The sequence below is a fragment of the Spermophilus citellus genome (assembly GCF_964194105.1).
Source record: "Spermophilus citellus genome assembly, chromosome: 14".
NCBI lineage: Eukaryota > Metazoa > Chordata > Mammalia > Rodentia > Sciuridae > Spermophilus > Spermophilus citellus.
The window spans coordinates 74,179,117-74,196,448 of NC_138194.1; the positions used below are offsets into that span (position 1 = coordinate 74,179,117).

Genomic DNA, 17,332 nt, shown 5'->3' on the forward strand with positions numbered 1-17,332 from the left:
TGGTAGCAGTAAAATGAGTTTTGATTCTGTAATTAGTCTAAAGTTGAAAGGTAAGATTACTTAATCTAAATTATGTGATGCATGAGGATTGTATAAATACTGTTTGGCTCTCACTTCTAGGTTCTGCACTTTTAAAGGAAAAGAGAAGAAATAGATTACATAAGTTTTTGTGTCTCAGAGTTGGAAAACCAATGAGGAAAACATTTGTATCCCAAGCAAGTGCTACAATGCAACAGTATGCACAAAGAGATAAGAAACATGAATATTGGTTTGCAGTGCCACAAGAAAGGTAAAGTAGAATAAAATAAAAACAAAAGCTTGAAAACATTAAGATTCCATGAATTAAATTTATTTTGTATACCTGCATACCAGTGACAAAGTACTGTAAAAAGTAGTTTCTAATTAAAATTGTACTTTAAATCTACTTAAAATCATTTAACTCCTACTTTGTACACCTAACTTTATCCCATTTTTAATTATATCTTTGTTAAAAATAATTATATTTTGTTTAAAAAATGTGACTATGTATCCAGTTTTAGTGGCAAAAAAATGTTCTTTAAGATATCTTAGATATGGAGGTTCATCAAAATATTAAATGAGGGGCTGAGGTTGTGACTCAGTTGTAGAGAGCTCGCCTAGCACATTCGAGATGCTGGGTTCAATCCTCAGCACCACATAAAAATAAAAACAAATAAAAATAAAGGTATTATGTCCAACTACAACTAAAAAAAGTATTTAAAAGAAATATTAAATGATATGGCCTTTACCTGAAGGCAGGCAATAATCTAGAATTATAATCTCTTTATTTCAATTGCCTCAAATATATTGAATGCATTCTATACATATGACACTAAATTAGCTACTAAAAGGATGTAGTATTTTCAAGCTGTTTTTGTGTACATTATAGCACAGTAAATTTCTTTATTACAAGTTTAATCAATTAAAAGTATGTCTATTGTTAGTAAATTATAAATATTGATATTTTAAGTTAAATTACTAAGTTGATCTTTTAAATACTATATATCCAGTAGAAACTAAATAGCCTAACAATTTGCCATCTGCCATAATCCACTTGAAAACCCATATGTTCTCTTTTTTTTTTTATTTTTTAATGGGTATTAGGATTGAACTCAAGGTCACTAGACCACTGAGCCATATCCCCAGCCCTATTTTGTATTTACTTAAAGGTAAGGTCTCACTGAGTTGCTTAGCACCTCAATTTTGCTAAGGCTGGCTTTGAACTTGTAATCTTCCTGCCTCAGCCTCCCTCCCGAGCTGGTGGGATTACAGGTGTGTACGATCACGCCCAGCCTATATTCTCTTTTAATAGTTAAAAATTGCATCATTACATTTTTAGCTTTGTATTTCTATTTTCCATTATGCCTCCTCACAGAATTTTATATAAGGTATTTTTATCTTTTATTATTCTTTGCAACAAACTACACATACATAGGCATTTACATATCTGCATGTATGTATACTGAAATTCCATTTATTTCATAACTTTCCATTACTGTTGTCAAAATAATAAAAAGCCTAAGATTTTACCCACTTGGAAGCTTACAAGTCAGCCTGCCTTGGTTTGATACATGGTGGCAGAAAACAGTCACAACAGTAGCAGTAATCAGATATCGATTGATGAAGGTGTTGTTCATTGAAAGCATGAGGAAGGATTCAGCATCACTTTTTCCCTTTTTTATTTTCTTTCTAAATACTGAGAGGCTTTGTTTATATAAAAGTCACTAACTAACACTCAAATACTTTTATTTATAATGTCATTCAGTTCTTTCAAGTTGTTTTATTATGTTCCAAAACTTCATTATCTTTCATCAAAATCGGTTTTAGTGATCAACAGTAAGAAACTCCATTGAAAACTCCTTCAGTTTTGTGGAAATCAATGGATTAGAAACAACTGAGTTTTACAAAAGAAATAACCCAGTTTTATAATTCTCCATGTTTCAATATGAGTCTTGGGCAGCCTGGAAGTAGTTATACTTTAAGGAATGTACCATTGCTCCATGTTTCAATATGAGTCTTGGGCAGCCTGGAAGTAGTTATACTTTAAGGAATGTACCATTGTAAAAATCTGAATGGAAGATGATACACCTTTCTTTTACAAATTAGTAAAAGTATTTTTAGCAAAAGCAGAGAAGGAGTAAATCTGCACACCATCATTATTGTATAATTCTTAGGGAGATTAGTATGAGAAGAGAGAAATATAGAAATTATAGAGAAATTGATTCCCTTAGAACGATCTTAAGTGTCCATATACCTCTTAGAAAAGATTTCTGTGTTGCTTTGAGTACTACTGCTTTGGGGGTTATAATGATAAAGTTCTCCCTATTTCCCTTAACCCATCAGACAATGAGTATGCCTTCAACAAAATGTGGTTACAGTAAATAAAGTTTATGGTATGTTTGTATAGTTCATAAATAATTAAAAGGGATAGAGCCAGATAATCAAATTCGTCAGTCATATTGAAATGACTCCAATGAAAATTTTAACTATATTTAGTTAAAACTAACAAAAATTTAGCTTTTCTGTTTACTCTTGGTTATATTTTCATTTTTACATGGAAGTTTGTTTTAATAATGTCCTTTCATGTTAGCTAATGTTGATTTAAAAATAATTTTACTAGGATTCTAAGCTTTATTTTTAGACATGACTTAATTTATATTGCTTTTGATAGGGACAAATTTTCTGAAAGATAAAACAGTACACTCTATGTTAGCTGTCACGTAAGGAATGACAGGTTTTTAAAAAAATTGTTAGTGAATTAGGACAAAGTTACAGATTCAATTTTCTTTCCCATCACTAATATCTTTAAAGAGGAAAAATATTAGCTATATATTACATTTGAACTAGTCAAAGCATGCCAAAGAAATTCTCAATATGGTTTTTCAAAACAACAGAGTATAGCCAAATAAATTGTTTTTAAGTTAATGTTTTTCCAATGGGCTTTTTATATAAAGTGCATTATATTTTGTGTACATTTCGTCTATAAATTTTACCAAGATATCTCACATACGGTTTTGTAAATGTAGTTAATAGCACAGAATACTAATTATAGTAATACTCCCTTGTTCTAATAGGACGGACCACTTATATGCCTTCTTCATTCAGTGGAGTCCAGAAATATATGCAGAAGATACTGGTGAATATACTAGAGAACCTGGGTTTATAGTAGTAAAAAAGATTGAAGAGTCTGAAACAAATGAGGATTCTACTAATCAAGCAGCAGCCAGAGAATGGGAGGTAAGAAGAAAAATATGAAGATTTCATTTATTATTTTTTACTTTGTATGAATTTATAATTTTATGGTAGTATTAAATACAAGTTATCTTTGTACAAAGGAGTTATTTTTTAAAGGTCCAGAATGAATCTGGCAGTAGCTTTAATACCATTTGTTACTTTGCTTTTGATTTAAAATACTAGAAGAACAACCTAGCAGCTTCTAGATGACTTTTATTCAGTGTATTTTAGAATCTTTATTTTCAGAAGGAGTAACACTGTGGCAAAGATGGAAATAATATTAACTGCTGTTCTATTAACTTTATTGAAACTTTTATTTCATATTTGATTCATTTTAATTTCATCGCCTGCATGGAGGAGGTGCAATACTTATTGAAAACCTGGAGGCAAATAGCAGTTCTTTCAGACCTAAGCATTATATTGACACGAGTTTAGCAATAGTTATGTTAGGGAATGTTAGCTTGTGCTAATGTAATAAAGTTATAATTTTTATGTGCTCAAAGTTAATGAACTTATTTAATTGGCCAAATAAATATTGATAGGCTTTATTGAACTCCATTTAGATCAATCTGTTGAGATTAAATGATCTCATTTCACATGCCTTAAGTTTTATGGTTGATAGGTTGACAATATCAGTTTTTCTTATTGCCTGAATTAATCTATTCTTGATGTAGAAAATATAGAGCAGATGCTAAAATGTGATTATCAAAGAAATCAGTTTTTGTTAATCATTTGGTTAATGTTTGTGGTTGTTTATGTTATATGAATTTATTATGCATGAACATAACATGTATAGTGATTAGCAGTATACATGGCATGTCTTGTTTAAAAGGTGAACTTGATTGTGAATGTGTCTACTTTCGTTCTGTGTGGTATATACAGCATCCATTTCCACTGTAACTTCAATATAATGGAAGGAAAGAAGTGACAGTTATTGAGCATTTATATTGGAATCTTTTAAAGCTTAAACCAATATTATTAATCTTCATACCAGCTTTATTCATATCCAAAATGGAAATGACTTGAATGCGCATCTGCAGGAGAATGAGGATAAATTTGTGAATATTAATAAAATTTCCAGTAATATAGAGCTAAAAAAGAAAGATCAGAAACAGGCAACAACATTGGATGAATCTCTTAGGCATTCAAATAAAAGAGGCTAGGCACAAAAGCGTATATACTATGTAATTCCATTTACATCAAGTTCAAAAGAGCAAAATGAGCTTAATAGTCATCAGACTGCTAGGGGTTGAGGAGATGGCTAAGGGGCAGGAGGGAACTTTATTTTAATCTGGGTGGCGATTTTGTTGGTGATTGCCTTATAAAAATCTCTGAATCATGACTTTAGGAGGCAATTAAAATAACACAAGTTATGAAAAATCTACACTTATACTAAGTAACAGTTAAAGGTAAAGTAGAACAGGATGAAATAAATTAGAAAAATATATTACGTAGCTAATTAGGATGTAGTGACAACTGAGATATGAAATAGTTTCTAACTTGGATGGTGAAGTGGTGGACAGTAATTTTTCCAAACCAGTAAGCTTTGAGACCTTTCCCTCAATTAGGTTGGAGCACTTAACTTTGGAAACAACAGACTTCTGATATTTTGATTCAAAGGCTTGCTTATGAAGTAAAAATGATGCTACAGTAAGATACATCCAGAGGTACTATGGCACATTACTGTATCCCTGAGCTATATATGTCACCATCCACGTTCAAGAGGCTCTGTTCTTCAATTCTCTGAGAGTCTTGGATTTCATACTGTCACATGTTTTGGGTATACCCATCTTGCTGCGTGAGACCTCAAAGATAGAGCTTTTTAAGCTAAAATTGCTTGTTCACATCCTTTGGGTGACTTTTTATTCTTTTGGGAATTAAGATCTGGACCAAAAAAAATGTCTTGCAAAATTCTTTATTATAAAATTAGTTTTAGTTCAGTTTTCCCATATTCCAAACTTATTAAATAAAACATCAAATCCTCCTAGTATGATTAATAAAAATAGCTAATAACCTGGCTTTTTTGAATCAGCTTTAATTGATTTATTTAGAAATTCATTTCTTTGGCTTAAGCTTTTTGATTATTTTTTTAAAAATTAGTCTATTTATTAACTTCAGTAGGTTACATAACATAGTAGTGTTTTTCATTTTTAAAATTATTGGTATGAGCTGGGCATAGTGATGTACTCCAATGATCCCAGTAGCTCAGGAGACTGAGGCAGGAGGATGGTGAGCTCAAAGCCAGCCTCAGCAACTTAGCAAGGCCCTTAAGCAATTTAGCAAGACCCTGTCTCTAAATAAAATATTAAAAAAGGCATGGGGATGTGGCTTAGGGTTCTTTGTCCCATTAAAAAAAAAAAGCCTACAATATTAAAAGGAAGTTGTTTTGATATATTTCCTACCTCTCACTTTGCCAAAGTATTGATAAAACAATGTTCCATTCACATTTTAGTTTCTGAGACAATTTGCACTATTTTTGGTGTTTGACATTGTTTTCTCAGTCAAAGCTCAAGTGATTAAGTATAAATGTAAATATGTACTGCTTATTTCTTGAACCTGTATGCCATTATTCTAAAGATTTTAGAATCTGCCTTCTGGTTAGCTAGTTTTTAAAATCATTTATATAATCTGCACAGTTTTATTTTAATTTCTAGTATTCTCTCTTAATTTTATAAATGCCAAATATTTAAAATTAATATAAGCCATAAAATCCATCATATTATATAATTATTGGATTTTTTAACCCTTGTGTGGTTGTTGTCTTATGTTCTCAGATTTGCTTACAGAGCTGCTATTAGGTATTGCCATAGTTCTTGGGTTTCTCAGAGAATACCTCAAAAGAGGTACTACTTCAGCTTCTAGGAAGCATGATATCAAAGGGCTTCAATAATATGCTTAGTATTTTATTTACTAAATGTCCAGGTAGGAATTATTCTGGTGTTCATTTTAATAAATCAATATTTTATTGTTATTAAAGTAAAATAATAGCAAAATTAAAATTAAGTCATATAGCAAATAAACAACAAATAATAAACTCTCTTGATCTCTTCTCAGCCTCGCCAGAAAATCCACATAGAATTGATTTTGTCAAAAAAATGAAGGAAGTCTTTGTGTCTAAATTCACTATATAGAGATTCATTTTTTCAGATATGGATGTTGAATAGATAACCAACAGAATATGCTATACCTGATGGCTTTTTCTTTGTTTTATTTTAACATCATACTTTTTGGAACACATTTAGTATTTTTCATTTTAGAAAAATCTGGCTGGAAGTCATGATCAGGTTTTAAAAATGCCCTCCCCCAATTTTATAATATTGTTGATGGTTGTATAGGGAGAATTCGTGATACGAAGATGGTGTGTGACCAGTATGCACTGTAAGTTTGAGGACATTCTAAGGCCTGTGTGAAGTTAATGATGGTGTACCGATGTGGGGGGAGTCTTAAAATGCTTATGGTGGGGCTGATTGACAGGAATGAGGGGATGGCTAGTTTGTGGGAAGGGAGAGTATTCACTGTAGAATATGCTATGTCCCATGTATGCTAGACTGAAGTGTGGGCATTATTGTGGGTGTTCAAAAAGGTGACGTGCATTTGAAGACATGATGCTTGTGTAAAAAATGGCAAGATTACAGGGGAGGAACAGGTTTACCTTAAAATGGAAAAATATATTCAGATATACAATTACAGTGTTGATATTGTAGTTAAAATTGAGTTCTATGATTTTTGTCAATGTATAGTTTAAATATATTTCTAATTTAATCTTTTAAAAGTTCAATTATATGCAGAATACTACTTATTGAAGTACAGTATATGTGAGCATATTATATATAAATACATTTTCAATAAACAAGATATTAGTTTAATATGGACATCTTATTTTTAAAAAATTACATAAAAGATGAACTTTTATACAATTCATAGCTGTAAAGAACAGGGTTTTATTACTGTATGAGCAAATAAAAGAATGTTAATAGAAATCATTTATATAATTTGGGAGGGAATCTGAAAATTGTGCTTAATACATTATTGTGACAAAGAAACTTGTAGTATATTTGTTTAGTGTACTGGTGTTTGGAAATATATGCTCTGTATCTTTAAAGTTTTGAGCTCTTTCTCTGTACATTTGGGTACAGTGCAACCAAACTTTAGTATAGGAAACCTTCTTTTCCCTCCCCAGCATTACAGTCTCCACTCAGGACTATCTTTGCAATGGATACTACTTAGTGATTAGCTCTCTGTCTTGTCAATCAAATCTTTCTCTCTAGCATACTATTTTGTCACTGTAGTAAGGCTCTGGTGCTGGAAATTTATCTTTGACAGAGGAAGAATGCTTTTGAAAACAGTTCTTACGTGATTTGATGTAACTTAAATTTGCTCTGGGAAGGAAATGTCTCGACTCTGGTATGGGAAAAAAGTGAGAAGACATCAACCAGTTAATCATAAATATACTCTGGTAAATCTTAGTTATTTCAATGTATATATACTAGTCTTTTTCTGATGACATGATCCAAAATTATGCAGTTTCTGAAAGTATTAACAGAATATTTATAGAATTCAAAATTATATGATTACAGAAAATAACTTTGTTGATTGTAAATATTTCAAAAAAGAAAATTAGTAAGGGACTGTAATTTTGTTTTTAAAGGTGTTTTGATTCTACTATTCTCACTAAAAAGAAGAAAGATATCCAATCTTAATTGCTACCTTAATGCTTTTATTTAAATTTAACTTTGAAGGGAAATATTCATATATTTTTCTTGCATAAGAGTAGGACAGAATAAAATAATTTGTATTGAGTAGATTGCAGACTAGATTCTGTTATAATGTTTGTTTAAGTAATCTGAGAAAATGCTTTTTTAAAGGTATTCAAAAGTTTTTAGGCAATACAACCTAATACAAAACTTTAAAAAATATTCTAGTAAAGGAAAACTTATGTTATCTGTACTATTTTGAGAATTCTACTTATTATTTTTTCTAGTTACTATTTAGTGTAAATGTGTATTATTTGTTAATGATGATTTTTTTTACTATAATTATTGGTTAAATAAGGACAGATTACATACTTAAGACCAGAGGTGACTTTGAAAAATGCCCCCAAAGCATCTCTCCTCTCTTAAATGTTTTATATTTCAAAAATAACAAAATGATCTCAATTAGTATTATTTTTTAGTTATAATTTCAAATTTATGTTATATATCAATCCAGAAGGTTTTCGGCAACTGAAATAATTGAATTTGCATTTGTGATCAGAGTTGCCAGATTAGCTAAAGCTATTCATATATTTTTGACTAGTAGATTGAATAAACATCATTAATTTATTACAGATACAGCAAAATAAATCGTGGATATTTTAATTTTAAAGTTCAGTGTAATGTATATCGTAATCTTATACTCACCAGTTCCTGTTCATTTTATAGTAAGCTACTATGTAATTTTATCAGGTGTTTTACCGTTTTTCTGAGCAATCATGCTCATCAGCTCTTTCTATACATATAGTAAATTATGGGCCAAACTGATTTATATGGATATTATATATATTTTTCCTATTTATTTATTTATTTATCTATTTATTTTAATTAGGTATATATGACAGAATGTATTGTGATTCATTGTGTACAGTTGCAACACAACTTTTCATTTAACTTTCACAGTAACTTTGAAAGTACAGTAATATTACTTCCCATTTTAAAGATAACAAAACTAGGGCATGGAATGGTTACTGAACTGAGGTGTCCTGGAGTACAGAGACAGCTTGACCCTAGCACAATTTTTTTCCTTTCTCAGGATGCCTTCGAAGTCACTCTAAAATTATATAGTGTTAAGACTAGAAGACAAGCTCCACTCTTACTTTTCTAGCTGGTTTTTATTGCTTTATAAAGTGGATTTCCTATGGAGCTGTAGGGCAGGGGAAAGATGTAAGAAAATTGGGTTAAAAAGGGGTAGTAATTCTTTCATTTGTTTATAGATTGAGATTCCTTATATAAGATTTTCAGAAGACAAGGGCTCTTCTGTATTAAAACTGATAATAGAAATTGTTTCTTCTGGAGGAGTAGCCATACTTTAAAACAAATGAAATTTATTATTCTGGGACTGTTTTTTTGTAGCTTTTTAGGATTATTCACATATTTCACTAAACAGATTAGTAGTAGTATTTATAGACTTTAGAGATAAACTGCCAAATAGAGCTAATAATAAAGTGGCCATATATCTCTTTTAACCTTGACAGTTTTTTAAATGCTGATCTATAGTATAACAGTTGACCCTTTACAGTAACCTTGTGTGACAGATTATTTTCACTTTATAAATTAACTAATTTAAGTCTCATAGAAATTAAGTTTATTCCGATAAACAACTTAAACTTTAATCTTCAGTTATTCATTTACTTGAAGATGTTCATATATTTTGTATACTCCTCTCCTACACCCTACCTTTTTAGTGTCTGTCAATAATTTATATTTTCTTGCAACTTATAAATTCACTTATAATAGGATTTAGGCTAATCAGATTCAATTCATAAATTATTAGATATCAACTTTTTTTATTGTCGCTATTAATAATTCACTGATTTTGACACCAGATTTTTGTTTGTTTTATACCCTCATATCTAAAAAAGACAGATTTTTAAAAATTTTCTTTCAAGTATGAAGACATAGGAGAAAAGCTCCTGATGATTTATTTACATCTGTGTAAGAATTCTCTCATATGTAGAAATGTAGAAAAAAATTGACCTCAACTTGAGATAATAATGATAAAGATGGTAAAAATAATTACTTCTTTTGATTGTATATTGTTCTAGACACTTAACAAGAGTTAACTTATTTCTTACAACCCTGTAAGAAGTGTTTCACTTTATCATTTTCATTTCATAAATGAAGAAACAGGTATATAGCAATCATGTAACCAATAAGAGTCAGAGCTGAGGTTTGAATCTAGGTTTTCTGACTCTAGTTCATGCCTTTAAACTCTTTGCCATTCTCACTCTTAAATTAAATCTTCGATATATAAGAAAAAGGTTTTTTTTTTTAAAAAATCTCATGTATTTAATGTATCAGGATGTATTTTATATGTACCTTATTCTTATTTATTCCTCATGAAATGTGGATTAATGTGGATGTTATTTCCATTTGAAAAACCAGAAATTAATTAAATGAGGTTGTTTCAATTCACAAAACTACTAAAAACTGAATCAAAAGTAAGGTAGAGTTATAAACACAAAGCCATATTCTTTCCACTATATTATGCTGCTTACCTGTAGTACACATTCACAGGAAATTAACAAGTATTTATATCTGCCTTATTATAAGGAAAACATTTTTTTCCTCTTTATCAATTACAACTTAATGGAGAAGATCTACACATGTGTTCAATATAGAATGTTTTTTGTTTTGTATTTGAGTCAATAGTCAAAAAGTATCAGATATACAAGTTATAAGACATAATAATAAAATTATCATTTGTGAATACACTAACCAGCATAAAAACTAGAACATTAGTGTGTACTTGCATCTGCGTATGTGTTTTTTGTCTTATCTACTATCTCCCCCCAGTTGATAATCACCTCCCTCAATTTTGTTTTGCCTATTTTCCCCCTACCTTTAAATTACTAGATTTTAAGTTTTAGAACAAATTCAGATTTAAAGAAAAATAAAATGGAAATTGTAGGGAGTTTCCATATACTGTCTTTTCCCTAAACACAATTTACTGTATTATTAATATGTGGCATTGTGCAGTACATTTTTTCAATTTATGAACTAACATTAATACATTATTTTCACCCAGAGTCTTTAGTTCACATTGGGGTTCATTCTTTGATGTTCTGTAATCTGTGGGCTTGACAAATGTATAATGATATGTATCTACAGTTATAGAATCAAAAGAGTATATTTTGACTGCCATAAAAATTCTCTGTGTTACACTTATTTTTCCCTTCATTTGTCCTGTGATCACCTCGTACCAGCTGATATTTTTATTGTTTCTATAATTTTGCCTTTTCATGAGTGTCATATAGTTCAAATCATACAGTTTGTAGCCTTTTCAGATTGGGGTCTTTCACTTCATGTTGTGCACTTAAGATTCTTCCAGGTCTTCTTGGCTCTTCAAGTAATTTCTTTTTATTGCTGAATAATATACCAGTATAAGCTATATCAGTTCATCTATTCACCTACTGAAGGACATCTTGCTTGTGCTTCCATATTTTGGCACTAATGAAAAAAGCTGTTGCAAACTTTCATATGCAGATTTTGTGTGAACATAAGTTTGAACTCATTACCAAGTAGCACAATTGCTGAATCATATAGTGAGAATATAAGAATCTGCCAAACTGTCTTCCTAAGTGGCTACGTACTTCCTAAGTGCTCTAACAAAGAATGGACAATTCCTATCAGGACTTTGAATTTTGGTCATCTCATAGGTGTGCACTGGTATTTCATTGTTTTAATGTGCATTCCCCTGGTGAAATATGATAGTTTCATCTGCATATCTTCAGTGAGATTTTTATTTGGATCTTTTGCCCATGATTTAATTGGGTAATCTGATTTCTTACTACTGTTGAGTTTTAAGAATTCTTCATATATTTTGGATAATAGTCCTTTATCAGATATATATGTTGCAAAGACTTTTCTCGAAGTCTGTGACTTTTCATTCTTTTTAGTGTCTTTCACTTGGTAGAAGGTTTTACTTTTTTTAAAAAAATTGTTATACATGACAATAGAATGTATTTTGACATACATACATGGAGTATAACTTCCCATTTTTGTGGTTGTACACTGGTGGTGTATTCGTGTAAGGACATAGGAAAGTCATGTCCGATTCATTCCACTGCCTTTCTTATTCCCCATCTCCCCTCCCTTCTCTTCATTCTCCTTTGTGTAATCCAGTGAACTTCTGCTCCCCCAACCTGCTTATTATGAGTTAGTTTTAATGAAATCAAACTTCTTAATTTTTATAATTGTACTTTTATTGTTCCATCTAAAAATGTATCATCAAATTTTAGATTTTTTAAGTATATTATCTTCAAAGAGTTATGTAGTTTTGTGTTTTCTATTTGGGTGTGTGATCCATTTTTAGTTGATTTTTGTGAAAAACAAGGACTTTGTCTCAGTCAACTTTTTTTTACATGCTCCAGTTATTGGACCTTTCCTTTCTTCATTGATTTGTCTTTGCTTCTTTGTCAAAGATCATTGGATTGTATTTGTATGGATCTATTTCTATGTGCTCCTTTCTATTCTATGTGTTCTTATTCCACTACTTTGTTTTGATTACTGGAGCTTTATAATGAATCTTGAAGTTGAGTAGTGTCAGACCTCCAACTTTGTTTTTTTCATTATTAACTTGGCTATTCTGGGTCTTTCTGTATGCTTCTCATATAAACTTAGGCATTTATTTGCCTAAAGACAAAATAACTTGGTGATCTGTTAATTGGAATTCTGTTGGATGTATATATCAAGTTGGGAAGAGCTTATACCTTGTAATATTGATTCTTCCACTCCCTAAACACAGTCTGTTCATTTAAATCTTGTTTTTATCATCAGAATTTTTTAGTTTTCTTTCTATAGATCTTCTATGTATTTTTAAAATTTATATCTGACTATTCCATGTGTTGGTGCTAATATAAATGGTATTTTAAAGTGAAAATTCCATTTTTATGCTGTTTTAATTTAAAATTCTTGTTTTTTATCAGAAAGTAATTGCCATTTTTACATTAATCTTATACCATGCAAACTGGTGTCACCATTTAATTGCAGTAGTATTTTGGTTGATTTGGGTGGTTTTCTATTTTCACAGTCATGTCATCTATTAACAAAGACAGTTTTATTTCTTCCTCCCTATCTGTATACTTTTTGTTTCCTTTCCTTGACTGACTTAATTATATGGACTTCCTGTATGATGTTGAATTGAAGTGGTAAGGAGGGATATCCTAGCCTTGCTCCCAATTTAGTTGGAAAGAATCTTGTTTCTTACCATTGTTTGTGATGTTTACTATAGGAATTTTTTTTTGGTGGGGTGATGCATGTTCTTTACCAAGTTGGGGGAATTCCCCTCTATTCCTTGGTTGTTGAGTTAACACTTATCATACATGAGTATTGGAGTTCTTTTCTGCATCTGTTGATATGATCACATGACTTTCTTCTTTTGCCTGTTCATATACATCAGTTGACTTTTAAATGTTGAACCAACCAGCCTTTGTATATCTGGAATAAATCCCAATTGGTCATTGTATAATTCATTTCACATATAGTTTTATTTGATCTGCTAGTATTCAATAAAGGGTTTGAACATGTATTTTCATGACAGATGATGGTCTGTAGTTTTTCTTTCTTGTAATGTCTTTATTTGTTTTTTTATTAGGGTAATGCTGGCCTCACAGAATGAGTTAGTAAGTATTTCCTCTGCTTTTATTTTCTACAAGAGATGTGGAGAATTAGTATAATTTCTTCCTAAATGTTTGTAGTTATTTACCAGTTAATCCATCTGGTCCTTGTGCTTTCTAATTTGTAAGGTTATTAATTATTGATTCAATTTATTCAATAGAGACAGGCCTAATGAGATGATTTGTTTCTTCTTACGTGACTTTTCATGGTTTCTGTTTTTCAGGGAAAAACATTCTTTTTTCCCCTCTCTACTTTTAGTTGAACATCTTACATGATTCCACAGTCATCTATTGGCATACCTATTACACTTAACTATTTAAAATTTTTTGTAGTGGTTGCCATAGTTTTTTCATTGCACGTTTTTTTGTTTTATTTTATATTTTAAGGTAGTATTCTTCTTTCCATACTTTTCAATATAAAAAATAGTTTTCAATTTTGAAAATAATTTATTCGAATACTTCTTATTTAATATATCTACTTTCCTAAGGACATGCTGTGCCACATCACATACATCAAGTTTACTCCTTTCCCCATCCAGTGAAGAGGGCATTGGTGTTGAGGTATTTTTGCTTTTTGGTTTTTGTTCTTAAAAAAAAAAAAGATTTGCATGAGCTTGTATTTCTATACTTTGATTGAAATTCCCTGAAATTTTGTTTCTTAAAGTCAAGTTAATGAATATCTTCATCTTGCTTACTGAACAGTAATAAAAAAAAAAGAATCTTTGATGTCCCTAATGCCATTCATCTTCTTTCCAGTTGCATGATTTTGTGGTCTGTATTTCTTCTATTCTTTTATCAAATCACAAATTAGACTTTATTATTTTATTCAGACAATTTGCTCAGATTTATATACACATTTATCATTTTAGTTGTTTTCCATTCCTCCTTGTATCTCAAATCATTCTTTGGGGATTATTTTTCTTCTTCCTGACAAATATTCTTAGAAATTTCTTCTGTGAAGATTTATTCATGGTTAACACACTTAGTTTCTGTGTATCTGAAAATGCAGCAAGCCCTTCTTATCCTTGAGTTTCACATCTGCAAATTCAACCAACCATTGATTGAAATTAGAAAAAAAAATTTGAATCTGTACTGAACATATACAGACTTATCGCTATTGCCAGATGATAGAGTATATAACAACTATTTACATAGCATTTACATTGTATTAAGTAATATAAATAATCTAGAGATGATTTAAAGTACATGGAGGATGTGAATAGTTTATATGCAAATGATTTTTGTACCAGTTTGTATGAAAGGCTGAAACATCTGAAAGTATTTGGTGTCTGTGTACAGTCCTACACCCAAATCTTCAAAGATAGTAAGGAACAACTGTATCTTTATCTCATCTTGGAAAATATTTTTGCTTGTAGGAACAATCCAGGTTAACCATCTTCCACTATAGGATACAGTGTGTTTTGTGATTTTTCACTGCAACAGCCTTCATCCTAATATTTGCTTAATTAATAAGTTTGAAGGTCTGAATTCTAAGATGATTTGCATTTGCTGCTGGAAAGCCCACTTTCAAGTTAATTGAGATATGTCAATTTTCTCACTGGTTACTTTTAAAGGCTTCTCTTTACGTATTATAAAGTTTTACTTAGTAGTATATTATGTTTCAAATTCTTATTTAGGGTATGGAATGCTTCTTGAATCTATTCTTTAGTCAGTTCTTCTCAGAATTGACTAAAGAATAACTCAGGTTATTATGTCTTCAAATGTTTTGTTTTTGCTGGGACCTGATTGTAACAGAGTATGTCTTTTTTTAATATTTCACACACAGTTTATGTCTGATAGTTATGTTGGTTGTTTCAATTTACTTATGTTGGGCTGTGCCTTAGGTTATCTTTCATTATGATTTTATATTTGCTTTATCTTAGTTTGTGTGAATCTTGAATACCTGAACTAAGTGTCTCCCCTGCAGGAGACTCAGTTTAGTATCCATTTTTTGCTGATTAAAGACTTAGTGTCATTATTACAACACAGTATATTAACAGTATAGTCTTCAGGAGGTTAATGTCTTTGTCTTTGGCATTCACAGCTACCAGCTATGTTTTTAACCTTTTTTTTTTGAATGATAAGAAACTTTATCAGTGAAAAAGTTGATAATTTAAAACCATATTTAATTAAAGAACCTTATGATTTTTTTATTTAAATTTTAAGTAATGAATATGTGTCTCAAAAGTAACCTTATGTTTAACTCAGAACTTTATTCTTGTTCTGTAGATCATACATAACATTCGATATTATGTAAATGTTCTCTTTCCCTGATATGCTATGGAGTAAACAAGATTATCACTTTTTTTTATGAGATTCACCTTTTGTATTTATTGTTTCCAAAAGTTAATATAATATAGGCATATTGTGATTACATAGTTTTGAATAAGTACAGGTTTCCTTTTGACTAGAAGAACAATGACTATCTGCTTTCTCATGAAAACCTTTGAGTTATCTACAAATATAATTAGAAAGTAATTTTTAAATGCAGAAGAGTTGTTCAACATTACTGCTATATTTTTAATTCGTTCTGTATTCATTCTCTCTCTCTCTCTCTCTCTCTCTTCTTCCAGTTATCGAATTTACACTGCTCCATTTTTCCTTTTACATCTCTATTATTGTAGTTCCATGAGTGTTATTTTGAAAACAATAGTTTTAATTAGGTAGAATGAAGCAAAGTTTTAACAATCTGTTTTATTTTGTAATAAAGACATCTGTATGATGAAATGTAGTAGAACACATTATGTGACTTCAAGGTTATGTGACTTCAAGGATGCTGTTGTATGTCCTTTTGGTAAGCCATAACAGCTCAGGCTTATAGTTCCTTTTTCTTTAACATTTTTGAATACCAAAGTGTTTATAAGTGGCATTAGTTCGATGGCATTTTTCTTTTCTACCACCTCTCCTTTTACTAAGAAAGTAATAAATATAGTACAGTTACCAATATCTGCCAGACTTTTGTTAGTTTTTATGGCAGTTGGAGTAAAGGGAGGGCTTAGCTTTGGGGGTAATCTCAGTAGGAACCACTAAAATATCTTGGAAGGAGGACTGTTAGGCCAAGGTGATATTTTCCTTTATGAGATTCTGATAAATATCATAAATATCATAAATCTCATGTCTAATAGGTGATGACAATTTCGAATTTTCTTGACTCTTTGTTGTTGCTTGTTCATTTGTAATACAGATGAGTGAATTTTCATCCTATTTGTACATTGGTAATTTTGTGGGAAAAAATGCTTTAGGAGGAATATACTTTCATGTGTATGGTTCCTTTGTCAAAGACTGAAAAGACTATAGACAGTAGCCCCTTTTCTGCAGAGTGGAGTCATGATGTTTCATGGGACTTAGTTACTTTATGACTCAAGAAATAGATTTTTTAGCCAGACAATGAATATGCTTTTGATTGAAGATATTGGTTTTTCTCAGCTGTGTAGCCCTAATAATTAGGAATGAGATATGGGGTATTCTATAGAAATGTTTCGATTTTCTATTAGGTTCCATTTTTTTGGCAAAGTAATAAATACTAATATGGAGTATAATGATCTACCAAGGGTATAAAAATTAATATGACTAAATCAAATTCAGTCATATATACTAGAAATCTACATCCTTTTATCCTTTTGTTTTAAAAGGAGGAAGTATTATTTAAAGACTTTTTTGGATAGTTTTCTGTATTTTTACTTATCAGGACATGAGTGATTATTAGAG

The 17,332-nt window shown here is 30.4% G+C and overlaps 1 protein-coding gene across 8 annotated transcripts in view; it reads left to right on the forward strand.

The window, feature by feature from the left end:
* Positions 1-17,332, forward strand: part of OXR1 (oxidation resistance 1) — a 116,835-nt gene that overhangs the window by 80,580 nt on the left and 18,923 nt on the right. For 6 of the 8 annotated variants that reach the window (XR_014018864.1, XM_081266864.1, XM_081266865.1 and 3 more), the window contains 2 exons: positions 121-289; positions 3,093-3,255. Coding sequence is in view for 7 of the 8 variants with exons in the window: in XM_081266864.1 (XP_081122990.1) it covers positions 121-289; positions 3,093-3,255 (332 nt within the window). In the remaining variant the exon portion in view is untranslated. Of the gene's footprint in view, positions 1-120; positions 290-3,092; positions 3,256-7,520; positions 7,709-17,332 lie in introns of those variants that run through there. The other 2 variants (XM_081266866.1, XM_081266867.1) reach the window with 2 other exon arrangements.